Source organism: Haemorhous mexicanus, chromosome 28 (genome assembly GCF_027477595.1).
Source record: "Haemorhous mexicanus isolate bHaeMex1 chromosome 28, bHaeMex1.pri, whole genome shotgun sequence".
Taxonomy (NCBI): Eukaryota; Metazoa; Chordata; class Aves; order Passeriformes; family Fringillidae; genus Haemorhous; species Haemorhous mexicanus.
The window spans coordinates 5,925,323-5,946,212 of NC_082368.1; the positions used below are offsets into that span (position 1 = coordinate 5,925,323).

Below are 20,890 nucleotides of genomic sequence, written 5' to 3' on the forward strand. Positions count from 1 at the left end.
CAAAACCCCCAAAATCCCCTTTATTCCTCCTCTATTTTCCAACCCCAAAACCCCCAAAATCCCCCTTATTCCTGCTCTCTTCTCCAACCCCAAAACCTTTAATTCCTCTTCTCTTTTCAAACACCAAAATCCCCAAAATCCCTTTTTATTTCTGCTCCCTTCTCCAACCCCAAAAACCCCAAAATCCCCTTTATTTCTGCTCCTTTTTCCAACCCCAAAACCCCCCAAAATCCCCTTTATTCCTCTTCTCTTTTCCAACCCCAAAAACCCCAAAATCCCCTTTTACTCCTCTTCTCTTTTCCAACCCCAAAACCCCCAAATCCCCTTTTTTCCTGCTCTCTTCTCCAACCCCAAACCCCTTTAATTCCTCTTCTCTTTTCCAACCCCAAAACCCCCAAATCCCCTTTATTCCTGCTCCCTTTTCCAACCCCAAAAACCCCAAAACCCCTTTTACTCCTCGTCCCTTTTCCAACCCCAAATCCCCTTTATTCCTGCTCTCTTCTCCAACCCCAAAACCCCCAAAATTCCTCTTCTCTTTTCCAACCCCAAAACCCCCAAAATCCCCTTTATTCCTCCTCTATTTTCCAACCCCAAACCCCCCAAAATCCCTTTTATTCCTGCTCTCTTCTCCAACCCCAAACCCCTTTAATTCCTCTTCTCTTTGCCAACCCCAAAACCCCCAAAATCCCCTTTATTCCTGCTCCCTTTTCCAACCCCAAAAACCCCAAAACCCCTTTTACTCCTCGTCCCTTTTCCAACCCCAAATCCCCTTTATTCCTCGTCTCTTTTCCAACCCCAAAAACCCCAAAATCCCCTTTAATTCCTGCTCTATTTTCCAACCCCAAAACCCTTTAATTCCTCTTCTCTTTTCCAACCCCAAAAACCCCAAAATCCCCTTTATTTCTGCTCCCTTTTCCAACCCCAAACCCCTTTCATTCCTCCCTCCTTTTCCAACCCCAAAAACCCCCAAAATCCCCTTTATTTCTGCTCCTTTTTCCAACCCAAAACCCCCAAAATCCCCTTTTATTCCTGCTCCCTTTTCCAACCCCAAAACCCCAAAACCCCTTTTATTCCTCTTCTCTTTTCCAACCCCAAAAACCCCAAAATCCCCTTTAATTCCTGCTCTATTTTCCAACCCCAAATTCCCTTTATTCCTGCTCCCTTTTCCAACCCCCAAAAACCCCAAATCCCCTTTATTCCAGCTCCCTTTTCCAGCCCCAAAACCCCCAAAACCCCTTTTACTCCTCGTCCCTTTTCCAACCCCAAATCCCCTTTTATTCCTCCTTTATTTTCCACCCCCCAAACCCCCCAAATCCCCTTTTATTCCTGCTCCCTTTTCCAACCCCAAAAACCCCAAAATTCCCTTTAATTCCTTTTCCCACCCCACAGACCCCAAACCCCCTGGATCCTCGATCCCTTTTAGGATTTCTCGGACCCCTCCCGAATCTCCCTCCCCTGGCGGGATTTTCACCCCAAAACTCCTCCCGCGGGAGGTTTCTGGCTCCGAGGCGGCGCCACCCCAAAGAAATCACCCCAAGGAATCTTTGGGGTTCCCCAAATTTTGGGAGGCGTCCGGGGGGGGTTTGGAGCCCGGGGGGGGGTGGGAAATGTGGGGTGGGGGCGACCCTAAAACAGCCCAGCCCCTTCCCCAGCCCCTTTTTCTTTAGGGTGAAGCAAACCCAGGTCTCCCGATCGCCTTTTGGGGTGTCCCCCCCTCCACACACGGATTTTTGGGGTGAATTTGGTGTTTTCAGCGCCTGGGTGGGGTCACCCCCCCATCTCCAGGGAATTTTGGAAAACTTGGGGTCTTTTATTTGGGGTAAAAAGGGGCTGGGTTCACACTCCGGGCCGTAAAAAACCCCCAAAATAAATCAAAGTGAAATGAAAGGAGGCGAAGGCTGGACAGATGTTTTGGGAATTGCTGCGGCTCGAACAAAGAGGGGGCGGGGTGGTTTTAGGGCCACCTCTGGATTCCAAACAATCGCCCCCAAATCTTCTCTCCGAGAACCCCAAAACCTCGCTCCGCTTTATCCGCCTTCCAAACCCCCTCCGGCCGCGGATATTTCAATATTTCAGCGCCCCAAATCCCCTTTCCAGGGGGAAAAGGCGCTGCTGGAGCCCAGGAGCCACCGGCGCCCCCTGCCCCGCTCCCCGCCGGGGGTCCCCGAGCCGCCAGTTTGGGGGGCCCCGGGAAGGCGAATCATTTTTGGGGTTCATTTCAGAGCCCCGGCTGCGGCAGAGCGCTCGGAGCTGCCAGACCGGGTCTGTCCAAGCGCCATTTGCTCCGGCGCTTCCTCCTCCTCCTCCTCCTCCTCCTCCTCCTCCTCCTCCTCCTCCTCCTCCTCCCCCTCCCCAGCCCCGTTCCAGGCCAGCAGGGGAAGCTCGGCCCTGCCCCGGGCTGGTTTTGGGGTCTCAGCCTCCTCTTGGCCTCCCCGGGGGCGGCCCCTGCTCCGTCCAGCTGAAAAATGAGGGGAAAATACCCAAAAAAAGAGGCGGGTTGTCACCCTGAGGGGATCCTCGGTCTAAAATTGAGGGGAAATGTCCCCAAACCGGAGGATTTCCACCCTGAGGGGATCCTCAGTCTCAAATTGAGAGGAAATGTCCCCAAACCGGAGGATTTCCACCCTGAGGGGATCCTCAGTCCAAAAATGAGGGGAAATGTCCCCAAACTGGAGGATTTCCACCCTGAGGGGATCCTCGGTCTGAAATTGAGGGGAAATGTCCCCAAACTGGAGGATTTCCACCCTGAGGGGATCCTCAGATTAAAATTGAGGGGAAATGTCCCCAAACCGGAGGATTTCCTCCCTGAGGGGATCCTCAGATTAAATTGAGGGGAAATGTCCCCAAACTGGAGGATTTCCACCCTGAGGGGATCCTCAGATTAAAATTGAGGGGAAATGTCCCCAAACCGGAGGATTTCCACCCTGAGGGGCTCCTCAGTCTAAAAATGAGGGGAAATGTCCCCAAACTGGAGGATTTCCACCCTGAGGGGCTCCTCAGTCTCAAAATGAGGGGAAATGTCCCCAAACCGGAGGATTTCCACCCTGAGGGGATCCTCAGTCTAAAATTGAGGGGAAATGTCCCCAAACCGGAGGATTTCCACCCTGAGGGGATCCTCGGTCTCAAATTGAGGGGAAATGTCCCAAACTGGGCGGATTTCCCCATTTCCACGCCCTTTTCCCGTGGGGAAGGGAGGAGGGGAAGGGCGAGGCCGAGGGAGGGGCCTGAAGGGACGCCCCGGCGAAGGGATGGGGAAGGGGCCCCAAAACCAACCCCCCTAAATTAAACTCAGAGTTTTTATCGATAAAGATCCCCGATGAGGGCGGGGAAAGCGACCCCAAAGCCCCTCCCCACATTTAACCCCTAGGTATTCTCTCTGCAAATCCTTTATGGGGGTGGGGAACGGGACCCCAAACCCCCCAAATTAAACCCCCAGCCCCATCGATCCCGGTCCCTGACGAGGGTGGGGAAAGGGACCCCAAAGCCCCCCAGATCAAGCCCCCAGCCCCACCAATCCCCGTCCCTAATGGGGGTGGGGAACAGGACCCCAAAGCCGCCCAGATCAAGCCCCGAGCCCCATCGATCCCGGTCCCCAACGAGGGTGGGGAACGGGACCCCAAACCCCCCCAGATCAAACCCCGACTCCCATCGATCTCGGTCTCTAATGGGGGTGGAGAAAGTGACCCCAACCCCCCCCAAACCAAACCCCCAGCCCCACTGATCCCAGGTCCCAACGAGGGTGGGGAAAGGGACCCCAAACCCCCCCAAACCAAACCCCCAGCCCCACTGATCCCAGGTCCCAACGAGGGTGGGAAAAGGGACCCCAAACCCCCCAAATCAATCCCCCAGCCCCATGGGTCCCTGACGAGGGTGGAGAAGGTGACCCCAAACCCCCCAAACCAAACCCCCAGCCCCATGGGTCCCTGACGAGGGTGGGGAAGGTGACCCCAAACCCCCCAAACCAATCCCCCAGCCCCATGGGTCCCTGACGAGGGTGGGGAAGGTGACCCCAAACCCCCCAAATCAAACCCCCAGCCCCATGGGTCCCTGACGAGGGTGGGGAAAGCGACCCCAAACCCCCCAAATCAAACCCCCAGCCCCATGGGTCCCTGACGAGGGTCCCCTCCGGGTCCCGGGGGTGGCCGCGGCTGCGGGTCCGGGCCCATCCCCGCCCCCCCAAGCCCGCCCGGCCCTCCCCGAGCTGAGCCCCGCGGTTCCACCCTCCCTCCCTCCCGCAGCAGGTTCCTCCCGAGCTCTCCTAATCAGCGAGACCGGAGCGTCGGGAGGAGAGGAGGGGAACGATCAATAAAACCCGAATTATTGACACCCGCCATCCTTTCCTCGGCCTCCTCCAAAATGCCAAACAAACGGCGGGCGAATATTCGCAGCCCTGCCCTTCTGTTCCGCGCGACTGGAGGGCATTAATTAAGCGAATTAAGCGCATTGAGCACATCCAGGCCCTTGATTGCTGGCGAAACACGGCGGTAATTAAGCGGGGAATATGCAAATGAGCGGCGCGCTGGGGAAATGTTGGTTTTGGGAGGGGGATGTGTTTGCTGAGCGGCCCTGGGAGCTCCGGAGGTGTCGGGGAAGCTCCCCCGGAGGAGAGCGGGGCCCGGCGGGGCCGAGCTCCCTTTTCCCGGGAATTCCGCCGGTTTGGGCATTTCGGGAGTTTCTCGCTGGTTTTTTTTCTCTTTCCGGATTTCTCTTTCCTTTTCCCTCTCGGCCCTTTTCAGCTTTCACCCAAAGCTGCTCCGGCCCCAAAGGGAGGAGCTGGGGGAGGGAACCTTGTCCTGGGACATCCCGCGTTCATCCCGGGTTTATCCCGGGTTTATCCCGCGTTTATGCCGAGTTTATCCCGGGTTTATCCCGGGCTTATCCCGCGTTTATGCCGGGTTTATCCCGCGTTTATCCCGGGTTTATGCCGGGTTTGGCCCGCGTTTATCCCGGGTTTATCCCGCGTTTATCCCCCGTTTATCCCGGGTTTGGCCCGGGTTTATCCCGCGTTTATCCCCCGTTTATCCCGGGTTTATCCCGGGTTTATCCCGGGTTTGGCCCGGGTTTATCCCGGGTTTGTTCCGGCTCCGTTTCCACCCTGGGAGCTGAAATTCGGGGGGAAATGGGAAAAAAGGCGGATTTGGGTCTGCGGGTTCCCGATATCGATAAACCCGAGCCGATATCGATAAACCAGAGCCAATATCGGTCATTGATCACTGCGGGAATTGATCCAGGGGCTTTGGAGGGGGGGCAGGGCCTGGATTCGGGATCCGAGGGGACCCCCAGGGATTTGGGACCCCCCAGGGATCTGGGATCTGAGGGATCCGGAGGGATTTGGGATCTCAGGGGATCCCCAGGGATTTAGGATCTGAGGGGATCCCCAGGAATCTGAGGGGATCCCCAGGGATTTGGGATCTGAGGGGATCCCCAGGGATTTGGGATCTGAGGGGATCCCCAGGGATCTGGGATCTGAGGGATCCCCAGGGATCTGGGATCTGAATGAACCCCAAGGGATTTAGGATCTGAGGGATCCCCAGGGATTTGGGACCCCTCAGGGATTTGGGATCTGAATAAACCCCAAGGGATTTCGGATCTGAGGGGATCCCCAGGGATTTGGGATCTGAGGGGATCCCCAGGGAATTGGGATCTTAGGGGATCCTCAGGGATTTGGGATCTGAGGGGATCCCCAGGGATTTGGGATCTGAGGGGATCCTCAGGGATTTGGGATCTGAGGGGATCCCCAGGGATTTGGGATCTGAGGGGATCCTCAGGGATTTGGGATCTGAGGGGATCCCCAGGGAATTGGGATCTTAGGGGATCCTCAGGGATTTGGGATCTGAGGGAATCCAGAGGGATTTGGGATCTGAGGGGATCCCCAGGGATCTGGTATCTGAGGGGATCCCCAGGGAATTGGGATCTGAGGGAATCCCCAGGGATCTGGGATCTGAGGGGATCCCAGGGATTTGGGATCTGAGGGGACCCCCAGGGATTTGGGATCTGAGGGGATCCCCAGGGATCTGAGGGATCCCCAGGGATCTGGGATCTGAGGGATCCCCAGGGATCTGGGATCTGAGGGGATCCCCAGGGATTTGGGATCTGAAGGGATCCCCAGGGATTTGGGATCTGAGGGCATCCCAGGGATTTGGGATCTGAGGGATCCCCAGGGATTTGGGATCTGAGGGGATCCAGAGGGATCTGGGATCTGAGGGGATCCCCAGGGATTCGGGACCCCCAAATCCCGGCCCCAGGGCAGCGGCTCCAGACCCCTCCTCTCCACGCTGACGCACGAATGAATATGCAAATGACCAGTAATGAATATGCAAATGCCCCTAATTAATGAGCCCACGGGAAAGCCGCTGGGATTCCCAGGGCAGCAGGAACCTGACCCCTAAAACGATCCCATTTCTTCGGGACTTTTGTGGGGTTTTTTTTCCCTTTTTTTAAAAAAAAAAAAATATCTGAATTATCTGGGCTTTTTTTAAATTTTATTTTATCTGACTTACCTGGCTTTTTTACCTCTTTTAAAATTTTATCTGAATAATCTGGGTTCCCTCCCCTTTTATTTCCCCTATTTTATCTAAATTATCAGGGGTTTTCCTTTTTCTTTAAAATTTTATTTTATCTGAATGACCTGGTATTTTCCCCAGTTTTTTTCTTGCTATTTTATCTGAATTATCTGTTTTTTTCCTTCTCTTTCTTTAATTTTTTTTAAAATATCTGAATTATCAGGGTTTTTTTCCTTTTCTTTCTTTAGTTTTTTTTAAAAAATCTGAATTATCAGGGTTTTTTTCCTTTTCTTCCTTTAAATTTTTTTTAAAATCTGAATTATCAGGGGTTTTTTTCCTTTTCTTTCTTTAATTTTTTTAAAAAATCTGAATTATCAGGGTTTTTTTCCTTTCCTTCCTTTAAATTTTTTAAAAAATCTGAGTTATCAGGGTTTTTTCCCTCGGTGTTTTTGTTTGTTTTCTGTTTTATTTGAATTTTCTGCCTTTTTCCCTGCGGCTGGCCCCCTGTCTGTAACTCCTTCAATGTCCTCTTTTCTCTCCCATCCCATCCCACCTTCCCATCCACCAAAAAAAACCAAAATTCGGAATTTTTCACCTCAGCTCTAATTGACTCTTCCCTAAAAAAGTTACATTGGGCCCCAAAAAAGTTTTATTTCATCCCAAAAAATTATATTTGACTCCAAAAAAGGGATATTTAACCCCAAAGATCCCAAATCCCCCAAGTGATCCCAGCCCTAAACCCCCCATGGGGTCATTAGGAACCCCCAAAAAAAGGGAATTTTCCCAAATTCCCAGCCCTAAACCCCTCATGGGATCATTAGGAACCCCAAAAAAAAGGGAATTCCCCAAATTCCCAGCTTTAAACCCTTTATGGGGTCATTAGGAACCCCAAAAAAAGGGAATTTCCCCAAATTCCCAGCCCTAAACCCCTCATGGGGTCATCAGGAACCCAAAAAAGGGAATTTCCCCAAATTCCCAGCCCTAAACCCTTTATGGGTCATTAGGAACCCAAAAAAAAGGGAATTTCCCCAAATTCCCAGCCCTAAACCCCAGCCCTGGGCCCGTCCCCATTTCAGGCTGAATTTTGCCCAATTTCACCAATTCTGGCTCCAATTTTGGGACCCCTCTCCCTCCCACCACCAACAACAAAAAAAAAACCCCAACAAAACCCCAAAAATCGGATTTTTCACCTCGAATTTAGGCTTGGCTTAGAGGAAAAGTTTCCCGGCCACAACTGAAAAAAATCGCGATTTTTGGTGATTTTAATTTTAAAAAAATTCCGATTTTGGGTGATTTTAATCCGAAAAAAATCCCGATTTTGGGGTGATTTTAATTCAAAAAAATCGCGATTTTTGGTGATTTCAATCTGAAAAAATCGCGATTTTTGGGTGATTTTAATCTGAAAAAATCTCGATTTTTGGTGATTTTAATTCAAAAAATAGCGATTTTGGGTGATTTTAATTTTTTAAAAATCCCGATTTTTGGTGATTTTAATCCGAAAAAAATCACGTTTTTGGGTGATTTTAATCTGAAAAAATTGCAGTTTTGGGTGATTTTAATTCAAAAAATTCGTGATTTTTGGTGATTTTAATTTAAAAAATCGCGATTTTGGGTGATTTTAATTAAAAAAAATCCCCTTTGATGCAGCAGCGGTGGGAACCTTGAGGATACACAAACCCCTGGACGCCAGGCCGGAAGAACCATCTGCATTTTCTCTTTTTTTTGTCCTTTTCCAGCCATAAATGATCCATCTGAACCCGAACGCGAGGAAATATCGAAGGAATCCAATTAAAAATCGATTTTTGCTGCCCGGGGAATGCCGGGAGAGGGAAGGAGAGAGTTTAAAATCACTTTTATCCATTAAATATGGATTTATTTATCTCATTTCGGGGCCTCTCAGCCCCAGCCAAGCGCGAATAAATGAAGGAACACGCGCAGGAACCTAAACTTGAATTTTTAACGGGAAATCCAGAGCCAGAACTGGCCAAAACATCAAATTTTGGGTTTGGAAAGAGAAGGGAAAATCGCTGCCAGGCTGGAATTTGTCACCAAATGTCGCTCTCAGGGTGTGGCAGGAGCGCAAATGGATTTTCCCGCCGGGTGAACTTTTGGCCCGGGGATGGAAATTTGATTTTTTAAGGGAAAAACTCGAGCTAGAACTGGCTAAAAAATCAAATTTCGGGTTTGAAAAGAGGGGAAAAATCGCTGCCAGGCTGGAATTTGTCACCAAATGTCGCTCCCAGGGTGTGGCAGGAGCGAAAATGGATTTTCCCGCCGGGTGAACTTTTGGGGGATGGAAATTTGAATTTTTAACGGGAAATCCAGAGCCAGAACTGGCTAAAAAATCAAATTTCGGGTTTGAAAAGAGAAGGGAAAATCGCTGCCAGGCTGGAATTTGTCACCAAATGTCACTCCCAGGGTGTGGCAGGAGCGAAAATGGATTTTCCCGCTGGGTTTGGCTCTCGGGGTGAGCTCCTGGGGATGGAAACTTGAATTTTTAACGGGAAAAACTGTAGCTAGAACTGGCTAAAAAATCAAATTTCGGGTTTGGAAAGAGAAGGGAAAATCGCTGCCGGGCTGGAATTTGTCACCAAATGTCGCTCCCAGGGTGTGGCAGGAGCGCAAATGGATTTTCCCGCTGGGTTTGGCTCTCGGGATGAGCTCCTGGGGATGGAAATTTGAATTTTTAACGGGAAAAACTCGAGTTAGAACTGGCTAAAAAATCAAATTTCGGGTTTGGAAAGAGAAGGGAAAATCGCTGCCAGGCTGGAATTGGTCACCAAATGTCGCTCCCAGGGTGTGGCAGGAGCGAAAATGGATTTTCCCGCCGGGTGAACTTTTGGGGATGGAAACTTGAATTTTTTAGCGGATAATCCAGAGCCAGAACTGGGTAAAAATTCAAATTTTGGGTTTAGAAAGAGGGGGAAAATCGCTGCCAGGCTGGAATTTGTCACCAAATGTCGCACTCAGGGTGTGGCAGGAGCGCAAATGGATTTTCCCGCCGGGTTTGGCTCTCGGGGTGAACTCCTGGGGATGGAAATTTGAATTTTTAACTGGAAATCCAGAGCCAGAACTGGCTAAAAAATCAAATTTCGGGTTTGGAAAGAGAAGGGAAAATCGCTGCCAGGCTGGAATTGGTCACCAAATGTCGCCCTCAGGGTGTGGCAGGAGCGAAAATGGATTTTCCTGCCGGGTTTGGCTCTCGGGGTGAACTCCTGGGGATGGAAATTTGAATTTTTAACTGGAAATCCAGAGCCAGAACTGGCTAAAAAATCAAATTTCGGGTTTGGAAAGAGAAGGGAAAATCGCTGCCAGGCTGGAATTTGTCACCAAATGTCGCTCCCAGGGTGTGGCAGGAGGGCAAATGGATTTTCCCGCGGGCTTTGGCGCTCGAGGTGAACTCCTGGGGATGGAAATTTGAATTTTTAACGGGAAATCCAGAGCCAGAACTGGCTAAAAATTCAAATTTTGGGTTTGGAAAGAGAAGGGAAAATCACTGCCGGGCTGGAATTGGTCACCAAATGTCGCCCTCAGGGTGTGGCAGGAGCGAAAATGGATTTTCCTGCCGGGTTTGGCTCTCGGGGTGAACTCCTGGGGATGGAAATTTGAATTTTTAACTGGAAATCCAGAGCCAGAACCGGCTAAAAAATCAAATTTCGGGTTTGGAAAGAGGGGAAAAATCGCTGCCAGGCTGGAATTTGTCACCAAATGTCGCTCCCAGGGTGTGGCAGGAGCGAAAATGGATTTTCCCGCGGGGTGAACTTTTGGCCCGGGGATGGAAATTTGAATTTTTAACGGGAAATCCAGAGCCAGAACTGGCTAAAAATTCAAATTTTGGGTTTGGAAAGAGAAGGGAAAATCGCTGCCAGGGTGGAATTTGTCACCAAATGTCGCTCCCAGGGTGTGGCAGGAGCGCAAATGGATTTTCCCGCGGGCTTTGGCGCTCGGGGTGAGCTCCCGGCCCGGGCGAGGCCGCGGAGGCGCTGCCGGAGCGTGGCCGGGCGCTGAGCCCCTGACAAGTAACAAATGGCTGTGGGCGTCCGCCCTTGTCCCCCTGGGCAGAACAAGTCAATAAACGCGGCCTAGCTATGTTCCCATTCTCTGAGCCCGGCCTGGAGGCAGGCTCTGCCCTCCTCCTCCTCAGCTGGGGACGGCAAAGCTCAGCTTAGTGCCCCCGGAGTGGGTTAGAACGAATGAAAATGGTTTGGGAGGGAGTGAGCAGGGCGGGAGCTCCTAAAACCGGGTTTGGGTGGGTGTGTGCAGGGTGGGAGTTCCTAAAACCGGGTTTGGTATGGACTGAGCAGCACGGGAACTCCTAAAACCGGGTTTGGGTGGGAGTGTGCAGTGCAGGAACCCCTAAAACCGGGTTTGGGAGGGACTGAGCTGCACGGGAGCTCCTAAAGCCGGGTTTGGGTGGGAGTGTGCAGGGTGGGAACCCCTAAAACCGGGTTTGGGAGGGACTGAGCAGCACAGAGGAACTCCTTAATCCGGGTTTGGTAGGGACTGAGCAATGCGGGAACTCCTAAACCCGGTTTTAGTACAGAATGTGCAGTGCCTGAGCCCCTAAACCCGGTTTTAGTCGGGAATGTGCAGTGCCTGAGCCCCTAAACCCGGTTTTAGTCGGGAATGTGCAGTGCCTGAGCCCCTAAACCCGGTTTTAGTACAGAATGCGCAGAGCCTGAGCCCCTAGACCCGGTTTTAGTCGGGAATGTGCAGAGCCTGAGCCCCTAAACTCTGTTTTAGTCGGGAATGTGCAGAGCCTGAGCCCCTAAACCCGGTTTTAGTCGGGAATGTGCAGTGCCTGCGCCCCTAAACCCGGTTTTAGTACAGAATGTGCAGTGCCTGAGCCCCTAGACCCGGTTTTAGTACAGAATGCGCAGTGCCTGAGCCCCTAAACCCGGTTTTAGTCGGGAATGTGCAGAGCCTGAGCCCCTAAACCCGGTTTTAGTACAGAATGTGCAGTGCCTGAGCCCCTAGACCCGGTTTTAGCGCGTGGATGGACGGGAGGGTCCCCAGGCGGGCGCAGGGCTCGGTTTCGGTTCCCATCCCGGAGCTGCCAGGCCGGGCCTGGCGCGGCCCCAACAAAAGCCGCTGTGCCCTGGCTGACTTTATTCGGGCTCCTCATTAGCATGGTGATCTAATTAGCTGAAAGCCCCAATTAAAGCCAAACGCGAGCGGGTTTTTCTCCGGCAGCTTTCAGCGTGCCGGGAAAGGCCGAGGCGCTTTGGGGGGAGAAGTTCCCAAATGAATCAAAGAGCACCCGAGCGTCCCTTTGTGCCTCGCTCACACCTCCCCATCCCCATCCCCTCTTTTCTTCTCCTCACACCGAGCCGGCATCGGGGGGAAAACCTTTTAAAGTCAGAACTTGTGCCTGAACCCGGCTCCTCTCGCATAACTCGGGGCCCTTTTTAGCACTTAAAAAACACTCGCGGGTCACCGCGATCCTTCTCCCCCCCCTTCCCGGCAGCTCCCCGCACCCCGCTCTCTTTTAAAGTCTTTGAGGAGAAGGTTTTGACGCGGCCGTGTTGTTATCAGATTGATGGGCCGGGTTTGATTGAAGCCCCTTTGTCATGCAAATGTCACGCCCGTGATGGATGAGCCCGGAGCCGGCCGCAAACTTCGGGAGCCCCGCGCTCATTGGGCTGGGCCCGCTCCGCCCGCGGGGTCCCCCCCGGCTCGGCCGCGGTTCCGCGGGGTCCCCCATGCCCGCCAGGAAGTTTCCCAGCTTTGACATACTACCCAAAGGTTGTAGGGCAGGCGGCATCGCCCCCAAAACGGGCTGACCCTCCTCCATCACTGGCAGATGGACAATACCGCCATGAACTCCTTCTTGGAGTTCGCAATTTGTAACCGCGGCACCGCCGCCTTCCCGCACCACCCCGAGCCGGCCTCCCCTTCCTTCCCGCCGTGCTCAGGTAGCCCCGCTCCGAGCTCCGATGGCCCCTTCGGCCCGCCGGCCCCCGCGCCCGCCGCCGGCCATATCCCCCAGCACGGCTTCCACCCTCCCTCCTCCTCCTCCTCCTCCTCGTCTTCCTCCCGCTTCGCCAGCCCGCCTTACCCTGCCCAGCCGGGCTACCAGCAGCTCTACCTGGGCCAGCAGGACGCGGACGGGCTCTTCTTCCAGGCGGCCTCGGGCTACGCCTCGGGCTCGCTGGCCGAGGGCTACTGCGGGCCCGCGGGGCACTTCCAGCCCGCGCTGGGCCCCGAGCAGCCGCTGGCCGCGGGCCCCGGCTACCTGCCCGGCCTCTACGGAGACCTGTCGGCCGCGCTGCTGGAGGAGCCGGAGCCTCCGGGGCACCCCGAGCCGGGCCCGAGGGCCGGGGCAGCGCAGACCTTCGAGTGGATGAGGGTGAAGAGGAACCCCCCCAAAACAGGTGAGTTTGGGGTGCGGGGCCCAGGAGCGCTGAGTGCCCCAGGGCTCGGAGGCGTCTTCCAGCAGAGCGCGGGGTTGGGTTGGGTTTGGTTGGGTTTGGGGTTTTTTGGGTTTTGGCATCTTTTTTTTGGTGTTTGGGTTGGGTTTGTTTGGGTTTTGGGGTCTTCTCGTTGGGGTTGGGTTTGTTTGGGTTTTGGGGTCTTCTCGTTGGGGTTGGATTTGTTTGGGTTTTGGGATCTTCTTGTTGGGGTTGATTTTTTTTTGGGTTTTGGGGCCTTTTTCTTAAACCCCACCCAGAGATTTTCCACCACATCCCATGGAGCGTCCCTGAGCTCGGCTTCCCGCAGGCCCGAGTCTGATTTAAGCCCAGCTCGGAGCAGGAAACGCTCAGCGCTTCCTCCTCCTTCCTCAGCCGTGCCTTCCATCCCCTCCTCTATTGTTCCACTTCCTTCCTCACCACCTTCCCTTAGAGCCCGGCCTTCCTCCTCCTCCTCCCCCGCCATCATCACCCTCTCCCTCCCCTTCCAGCCCTTCCCGCGGGGTCCGGGGATGGATCCCAGGGGGGAAACCCCGGGAATGGATCCCAGGGGAAAAACCCAGGGGATGGATCCCGGGGGAAAAACCCAGGGGATGGATCCCGGGGGAAAAACCCAGGGGATGGATCCCAGGGAGGAAAACCCCGGGAATGGATCCCAGGGGAAAAACCGAGGGGATGGATCCCAGGGGGAAAACCCAGGGAATGGATCCCGGGGGGAAAACCCCGGGAATGGATCCCAGGGGAAAACCCAAAGAATGGATCCCGGGGGAAAACCCAAAGAATGGATCCCAGGGGGGAAACCCAGGGGATGGATCCCAGGGGGAAACCCAGAGAATGGATCCCGGGGAGGAAATCCCAGGGAAAAACCCCGGGAATGAATCCGGGGGGAAACCCAGAGAATGGATCCCAAGGAGGAAATCCCAGGGGATGGATCCCGGGGGGAAAAGCAGATCCGGGAGGATGAGGGATGGACCCCGGGGGAAAAACCCAGCCGGGAGGATGAGGGATGGATCTCCAGATGGATCTCCAGACGGATCTCCGGGTGGATCTCCGGGAAAAGCGGAGCCCGGAGGGAGAAGGGGACACCCCTCGGGTGGGGGATTCCTCCGGCCGCTCCTGCCCTGGTGGTTTTTGGGTCTTTTCAGGCAAAACGTCGGAGCTGGGGCTCCTGGGGCAGCCCAACGCCATCCGCACCAACTTCAGCACCAAGCAGCTGACGGAGCTGGAGAAGGAGTTCCACTTCAACAAGTACCTGACGCGGGCCCGCAGGGTGGAGATCGCCGCCACCCTGGAGCTCAACGAGACGCAGGTGAAGATCTGGTTCCAGAACAGGAGGATGAAGCAGAAGAAGAGGGAGAAGGAAGGGCTGGCCCCGGCCGCTGCCTGCAGGGCGGCCAAGGAGGCGGCCGAGGGCTCGGACCAGTCCTCACCTGAGGCCTCGCCCAGCTCCAGCTCCTCCTGAGAGCTCCGAGCGCCGCCGGGGGTGTCCCCGAGCCCCCGCAGGACCCTCCGGGCTGTCCCCAGGCGCGCCTCTCTCTCTTTATTTATAGCCCCTCTGCAGGCGCTGGGCTCCCAAGGAGCGGCCGCGGCCGGAGCGATTCCCGAATTTCCGTGTCTCAGGGACTTCTCTGCCTCTCCCCTTCCCCTTTAGGAACTGCACTTTCGACTCCAGGAAAAACACAAAAAAACTTTAATTTAGTTCGCTGCCCTTTGGAAAAACGAACGCAACGATTTTGGGTTTTTTTCCCTTGTGAGAATGTAAAAAGAACACAAAAAAAAAAAAATTTACGGGCATTTTCCCCTTTCCTTTCCCTTTTATTTCCTGATTGTAGATCTTGAAACGAGACCCGAGGCGCCCAAGACGCTCGAGGCCTCCGCAAAGACCCAAACCCTCAGGAAAGGAAAAAGAAAAAAGGCAAAAAAAAAAAAAGAGAAAAGAAAAAAAAGCGCAATTTTCTGCTCCCGTTTTGCACTATTTCTGCTCTACAGGGTTTTTATTTTTTCCAGGCGATTTTTGCTGCTGCCGGCGGAGGAGGGGAGGGGGTTTTGTTCTCGGGGAAGGAGCCCAGGCTGCCCTCGGGGCTGTCGCGGGAGGGGCGAGAGGCGATGGGGGCGAGTTCTGGCAGCTGGCAAAGCCCTCGGCGCCTTCCTCGCACCCTCTCGAGCTTATCGGAGCCCGATAAAGCCGAGATTAAACCGCGGCCTAACGCCCTCCCTCCCTGGCGGGGATTCGGGACTGAAACCCCGCTGGTAAAAACGGAATTATCGGGAAAACCCCAGCGGCTCCTCCGCCCGATCCCCCCTGCTCCCCGCGCCTCCACACGGAACTACCTCAGCCCAATAAAGTTGATTTTTATTTTCTTTTTCCCCCCCCTCAATTCGCGTCTTTTCAGCCCGGTGGGAATCTCTGGGAATTGCGGGATGCGGGGCTGGGAGGGAGGAGGAGGAGGAGGAGGAGGAAGGAAAATTTGCGGCTGTCCCGACGATCCCAAACAAAGGGGCCGATCCCTTTTCCTGGAATCGGGCCCGGCTCCCCTAAACCTCTTCCCGGGTGGAATTCTGCTCTCATTTCCCGGCCGATGGGAGCGGGAATTCCTCTCCTTTTCATCCCCGGGGTGAAAATCGGGAATTCGCACCCGCGGAGCCCGGGCCGCGCTGCGATGGGAGGGATTTCTGATTCCCTGAACTCTTATTTTCTGAATTTCGGATTTATCCCCAAAATCGAGGCGTCAAAGGCGGTTTGTTCCCTTCAGCTCCCCCCAGGCCGGGCCGAAAAGGGGATTTGGCCCAGAATAAATCAAATTTCCGCGTTTCACCTCCAGGGAGGGACGGAGCGGGGCCGGAGGGGAGGGAGGGAGAGCGGGCCCGGTGCAGCTCTGACCTTTTTACCTCGAAACGCCTCTGGGATTTCTAAACAAGTCAACAGAGGGGCTGCCAGGAGGGTCCATTGTTCTGCCTTGGGTAAATTTGCAAATCTGCCCGGGATGAGGGATGAGGGCTGAGGGCTGAGCAGGGAAGTACCTGCTGCGGCTTCTGCCCCGCAGATAAAATCTCTCCCCGCTCTAATCCACTCCTTTCGCTCCGAAAAAAAAGGGTTTGGAGAGCCCAATTAGCCCCGAGATAAGAGAGGGGAAAAAACATCGGGGGGAAAAGGTGAAAAGGGGATTTTCTTCCAGGAGGTCAGGAGGAAAACACCAAAACCAACCCTCCCACCCCAAAAAGGGCTCAAAGCTCCCGGATTTGGGCCTGGGAGCGTCCCTGGGCCATGGGGCAGGCACTGGGAGTGGGGCCGGGATTTGCTCCCAATAAACGATTTTAGAGAACCCAATTAGCTCCGAGATAAGAGAGGGGAAAAGGTGAAAAGGGGATTTTCTTACAGCCGCAATTTGCCAAAGGTCGGCAGGAAAACACCAAAACCAACCCCAAAACCACGCGCAGGGATCCCTGTGCAGGAGCCGGGATGGGGAGGGGGCTAGGCCCGGGATTGGGAGGGGGCCAGGCCCGGGATTGGGAGCGGGTTAGGCCCGGGATTAGGCGCGGTGCCAGGTGAGGAGGGGGCAAGGCCGGGGTGAGCAGCAGGGCAGGGCTCGGCGGGCACTACAAAGGCTCCAGGCTCTCATTTGAAACTCAAAGGGACCCTCCGGAAGAGCCCCCGGAGCCGCCGCGTCCTTCCCCTGCCACCGCCGGGACCCCCCGGCCCGGTGCCCACCCCCGGGACCCCCCCGGGACTCCCCAGGCCGGTCCCGACCCCCGGGACACCCCCCGGGACCCCCCGGCCCGGTGCCCACCCCCGGGACCCCCCGGCCTTTGCCCACCCCCGGGACCCCCCCGGGACTCCCCAGGCCGGTCCCGACCCCCGGGACACCCCCAGGACCCCCCCGGCCCAGTCCCGACCCCCGGGACCCCCCGGGACCCCCCAGGCCGGTCCCGACCCCCGGGACACCCCCCGGGACCCCCCGGCCCGGTGCCCACCCCCGGGACCCCCCGGCCTTTGCCCACCCCCGGGACCCCCCCGGGACTCCCCAGGCCGGTCCCGACCCCCGGGACACCCCCAGGACCCCCCCGGCCCAGTCCCGACCCCCGGGACCCCCCGGGACCCCCCAGGCCGGTCCCGACCCCCGGGACACCCCCAGGACCCCCCGACCCAGTCCCGACCCCCGGGACACCCCCGGGACCCCCCGGCCCGGTGCCGACCCCCGGGACCCCCCCGGGACTCCCCAGGCCGATCCCGACCCCCGGGACCCCCCGGCCTGGACCCGACCCCCGGGACCCCCCGGGACCCCCCGGCCCGGTGCCGACCCCCGGGCGGCGACCCTCACAGCCAGCAGCGCTCCCAGCTCATCCCTTTTTCCCCAGAATTTCCCCCAAAACCGAGCAGCTCTCCCAGCTCATCCCTTTTTCCCCAGAATTTCCCCCAAAACCGAGCAGCGCTCCCGGCTCATCCCTTTTTCCCCATCCCGGACTTTCTCACATCCCTTTTCCCCCCGAGTTTTCCAGCCAGCCCCGCCCCATCCCTTTTTCCCAGCCCGGGAGGGGCTGGTGGGAATTTGGGGATTTGGGGATTTGGGGATTTGGGGATTTGGGGACACGGGGTTTGGGGATTTGGGGAGTTGGGGATTTGGGGATTTGGGGATTTGGGCACACGGGGTTTGGGGATTTGGGGACCCGGGATTTCAGGATCCAGGATTTTGGGATCCCGGATTTCGGGTCTGGGATTTGGGGATTCCGGGATTTCGAGATGCAGGATTTCGGGACCTAGGATTTTGGGGACCCGGGATTTTGGGACCTGGGATTTTGGAGACCCAGGATTTCAGGATCCAGGATTTCGGGATCCAGGATGTTGGGGGCCCGGGATTTCGGGATCCAGGATTTCGGGATCTAGGATTTCAGGACCCGGGATTTCAGGACCCGGGATTTTGGGACCTGGGATTTTGGGACCTGGGATTTCAGGATCCAGGATTTTGGGATCCAGGATTTCAGGACCCGGGATTTCGGGATTTGGGATTTCAGGACCCGGGATTTTGGAGATCCAGGATTTCAGGATCCGGGATTCCAGAGTCCGGGATTTCAGGATCCAGGATTTCGGGATTTGGGATTTCAGGACCCGGGATTTTGGGATCCAGGATTTCAGGACCCGGGATTTTGGGACCTGGGATTTTGGAGACCTGGGATTTCAGGATCCGGGATTTCGGGATTTGGGATTTCAGGACCCGGGATTTTGGGATCCAGGATTTCAGGATCCAGGATTTCGGGATTTGGGATTTCAGGACCCGGGATTTCGGGACCTGGGATTTTGGAGATTTGGGATTTCAGGATCCAGGATTTCGGGTTCCGGGATTTCATCCCCCAAACCACCCCAAAAATGCCCCAGACCACCCCAAAAATCCCCAAAAATCCCCCAAAAATCCCCAAAAATCCCCCAAACCACCCCAAAAATGCCCCAAACCACCCCAAATCCCCCAAACCACCCCAAAAATGCCCCAAACCACCCCAAATCTCCCAAATCACCCCAAAAATCCCCCAAACCACCCCAAAAATCCCCCAGACCACCCCTAAAATCCCCAAAAATCCCCCAAACCACCCCAAAAATCCCTCAAATTCCCCCAAATCTCCCAAATCCCCCCAAAAATCCCCCAAAAATCCCCAAAAATCCCCCAAATCCCCCAAAAATCCCCCAAACCACACCCAAAATCCCCCAAAGGCAGCTAGAGAAGGATCCAACGGATCAAAAATTCAGATTTTTTTTTTATCCAAAATTCAGAATTTCCGTTTCTGGCTGGGAAGGATTTCCAATTGCTTGAAAAGATCAAAACCACCCAAAAAAAAAAAAAAAAAAAAAAATCCCTGTTTTCCCAAGGAATTCTCGTATTCCAGAGAGGAAAAAATTCCTTCAAAAATTAAAAATAAATGGGTTTGGATTTTTGTTTTAGTTTGATTTGCCGGGAAAATGGGAAAAATTGGGAAAAATGGGGGAAGAAAGGGAAAATTATTCAATGAACATAAAATAATACAATAATTTTGGGGAGTTTTTGCTGGAAAAGGCAGGTTTAAGGCTGTTATTTTATTTTATTTTATTTTATTTTATTTTATTTTATTTTATTTTATTTTATTTTATTTTATTTTATTTTATTTTATTTTTATTTTATTTTATTTTTATTTTATTATTTTATTTTATTTTATTTTATTTTATTTTATTTTATTTTATTTTAATTATATTTTATTTTATTTTTATTTTATTTTGTTTTATTTTATTTTATTTTGTATTATCTTATTTTATTTTATTTTTTTATTTTACTTTATTTTATTTTATTTTATTTTATTTTATTTTGTATTATTTTATTTTATTTTATTTTATTTTGTATTATCTTTTTTATTTATTTTATTTTATTTTATTTTTAAAAATTCTATTCTATTTTTAAATGTAATTCAATTTTACTTTCTATTTTAAACCGAAATTAAATTAAATTTGGTTTTCGTGCTGTTTTTTTACCTCCTTTTTTACCTTTTTACTTTATCGTGGGCTCTATTTTATATTCCTTTTATTTTTTCCTTTCCCTGTTTTAATTTTCCTCTTTCCTTTCCTTTTCCTCCCCTCAAATTCCGAACCCAGCCCCGTTCAAACCCCTCCGAGTTTCCCCTTTTGGGGGAAAATGTCGATTTTTGGACAAATTCTGCCGGGACAATAATTCCTTTTTTTTCCCCCCAGCGTCGGGAATTTTTCCCCATTTCCAGGAACGGAAATTCCCACTTTTAACGAGATTTTTTTCATTTATTTGTGGATTTTTTTTGAGCTCATTTTACATAAAATCAGAGAAATTCCCTCCCGGGGTGAGAAACCAGGAGAAAAATGCGAATTTTTGGTGGTTCCCCGCAGCATTCCTGAATTATTCTGCTTTTTGTAAATCCTTCCTTGATGTGGCCACTTCAGAGGGAGCATTCCTCGCTCAGAACATCAAAAAAAAAAAGAGAAAAAAATAAAAAAAAGCGGATTTTTTTGCCGTCTGTTCCCACAAAAAAGGGATTTTAATAAGAAATCGCTGATAAAAATTCTCCTTGATCTGCCGCCGATCAAAGGCGGAGAAAAAACCTCAAAATTCGGAATAAATTCCTTCCTCCAAATCATCTCCTCCTCCTCCTCGGGGACCCAAAATGGAATTTAACCCCCAATATCCCCCAGAAAAGCGGATTTTTAATGAAAAAAAAGAGCTAAAATAATAAAAATAATTGAAATAAAACCAGCGCTGGTTTTCTGGTTTTTTTGTTTTTTTTTTTTCTGAGGGCTCCGCGTTTTTTTTTTTTTTTTTTTTGTTCTTTATCGGATTTTGAAACCCGAGGAGGCCAAAATTCTCTTTTTTTTGTTTTTCTCGCGACCGAGAGGTTATCGGAGAGCAAATACCGAGCTCTGATAAGGTTTGAGCCCGGCTTTGGCAAGCCCAGGCGCGCTCCTAATCGCCCGCAGATAAGCCCGGCTTTATCTCCCAGAGCGCTCCTCCCGCGCTCTTTTTTGGGTTAAAAAGCGACAAAAAATTGATTTTTGTTGGGTTTTTTTGTTTGGATAAAAAAAGGTTTTAAATGGGAGTTTGGAGAGTGGAAATTGGGGTTGGGAATTGAGGAAAAATCCACGAATTTTCGGTGCCCGGGTGGGGGAAATTGGGAAGGAAAATTGAATATTTATGGGGTTTTTTTAGAAGGAATTATCAGATTTTGATAATTTTTGGGAGGGTTTCTGTCCTGAAAGGAAATACCTCAGCCCAGAGGCCGAGATTTCCTGTCCAAAACAGCAAAATAAATCCCAAAAATTGAAGTTTTCAACAGAGGCAGAGAGAGAAGAGAGCACCCAGAAACTGCGGGGTTTGGGAAAGGACAAAAAAAGGAAAATTTCCCTTTTTATTTCAATGTCAGAAGGGCCGTGGAAGGTTCTGGAGAGTTTTTCCAAGGGGATTTTGGGCTGGAGGGGTCATGGGACCTCCAGGAGTT

General features: G+C 52.9%; 1 protein-coding gene across 1 annotated transcript; it reads left to right on the forward strand.

Moving 5' to 3' along the window:
• Nucleotides 1-11,255: 11,255 nt before the first annotated feature.
• HOXB1 (homeobox B1) lies at nucleotides 11,256-14,437 on the forward strand. Its single transcript, XM_059869390.1, has 2 exons — nucleotides 11,256-12,877; nucleotides 14,059-14,437. Exons 1-2 carry the CDS (start codon nucleotides 12,307-12,309, stop codon nucleotides 14,373-14,375), a joined length of 888 nt encoding a protein of 295 aa, XP_059725373.1. The 5' UTR covers nucleotides 11,256-12,306; the 3' UTR covers nucleotides 14,376-14,437.
• The last annotated feature ends 6,453 nt before the right edge of the window (nucleotides 14,438-20,890 follow it).

Excerpts from the sequence above, each read along its gene's own strand:
- HOXB1 (XM_059869390.1), top strand. The coding sequence starts at position 12,307 with ATGGACAATACCGCCATGAACTCCTTCTTGGAGTTCGCAATTTGTAAC. Across the intron at positions 12,878-14,058 it reads GAGGAACCCCCCCAAAACAG|GCAAAACGTCGGAGCTGGGG; the intron begins GTGAGTTTGGGG and ends GGGTCTTTTCAG.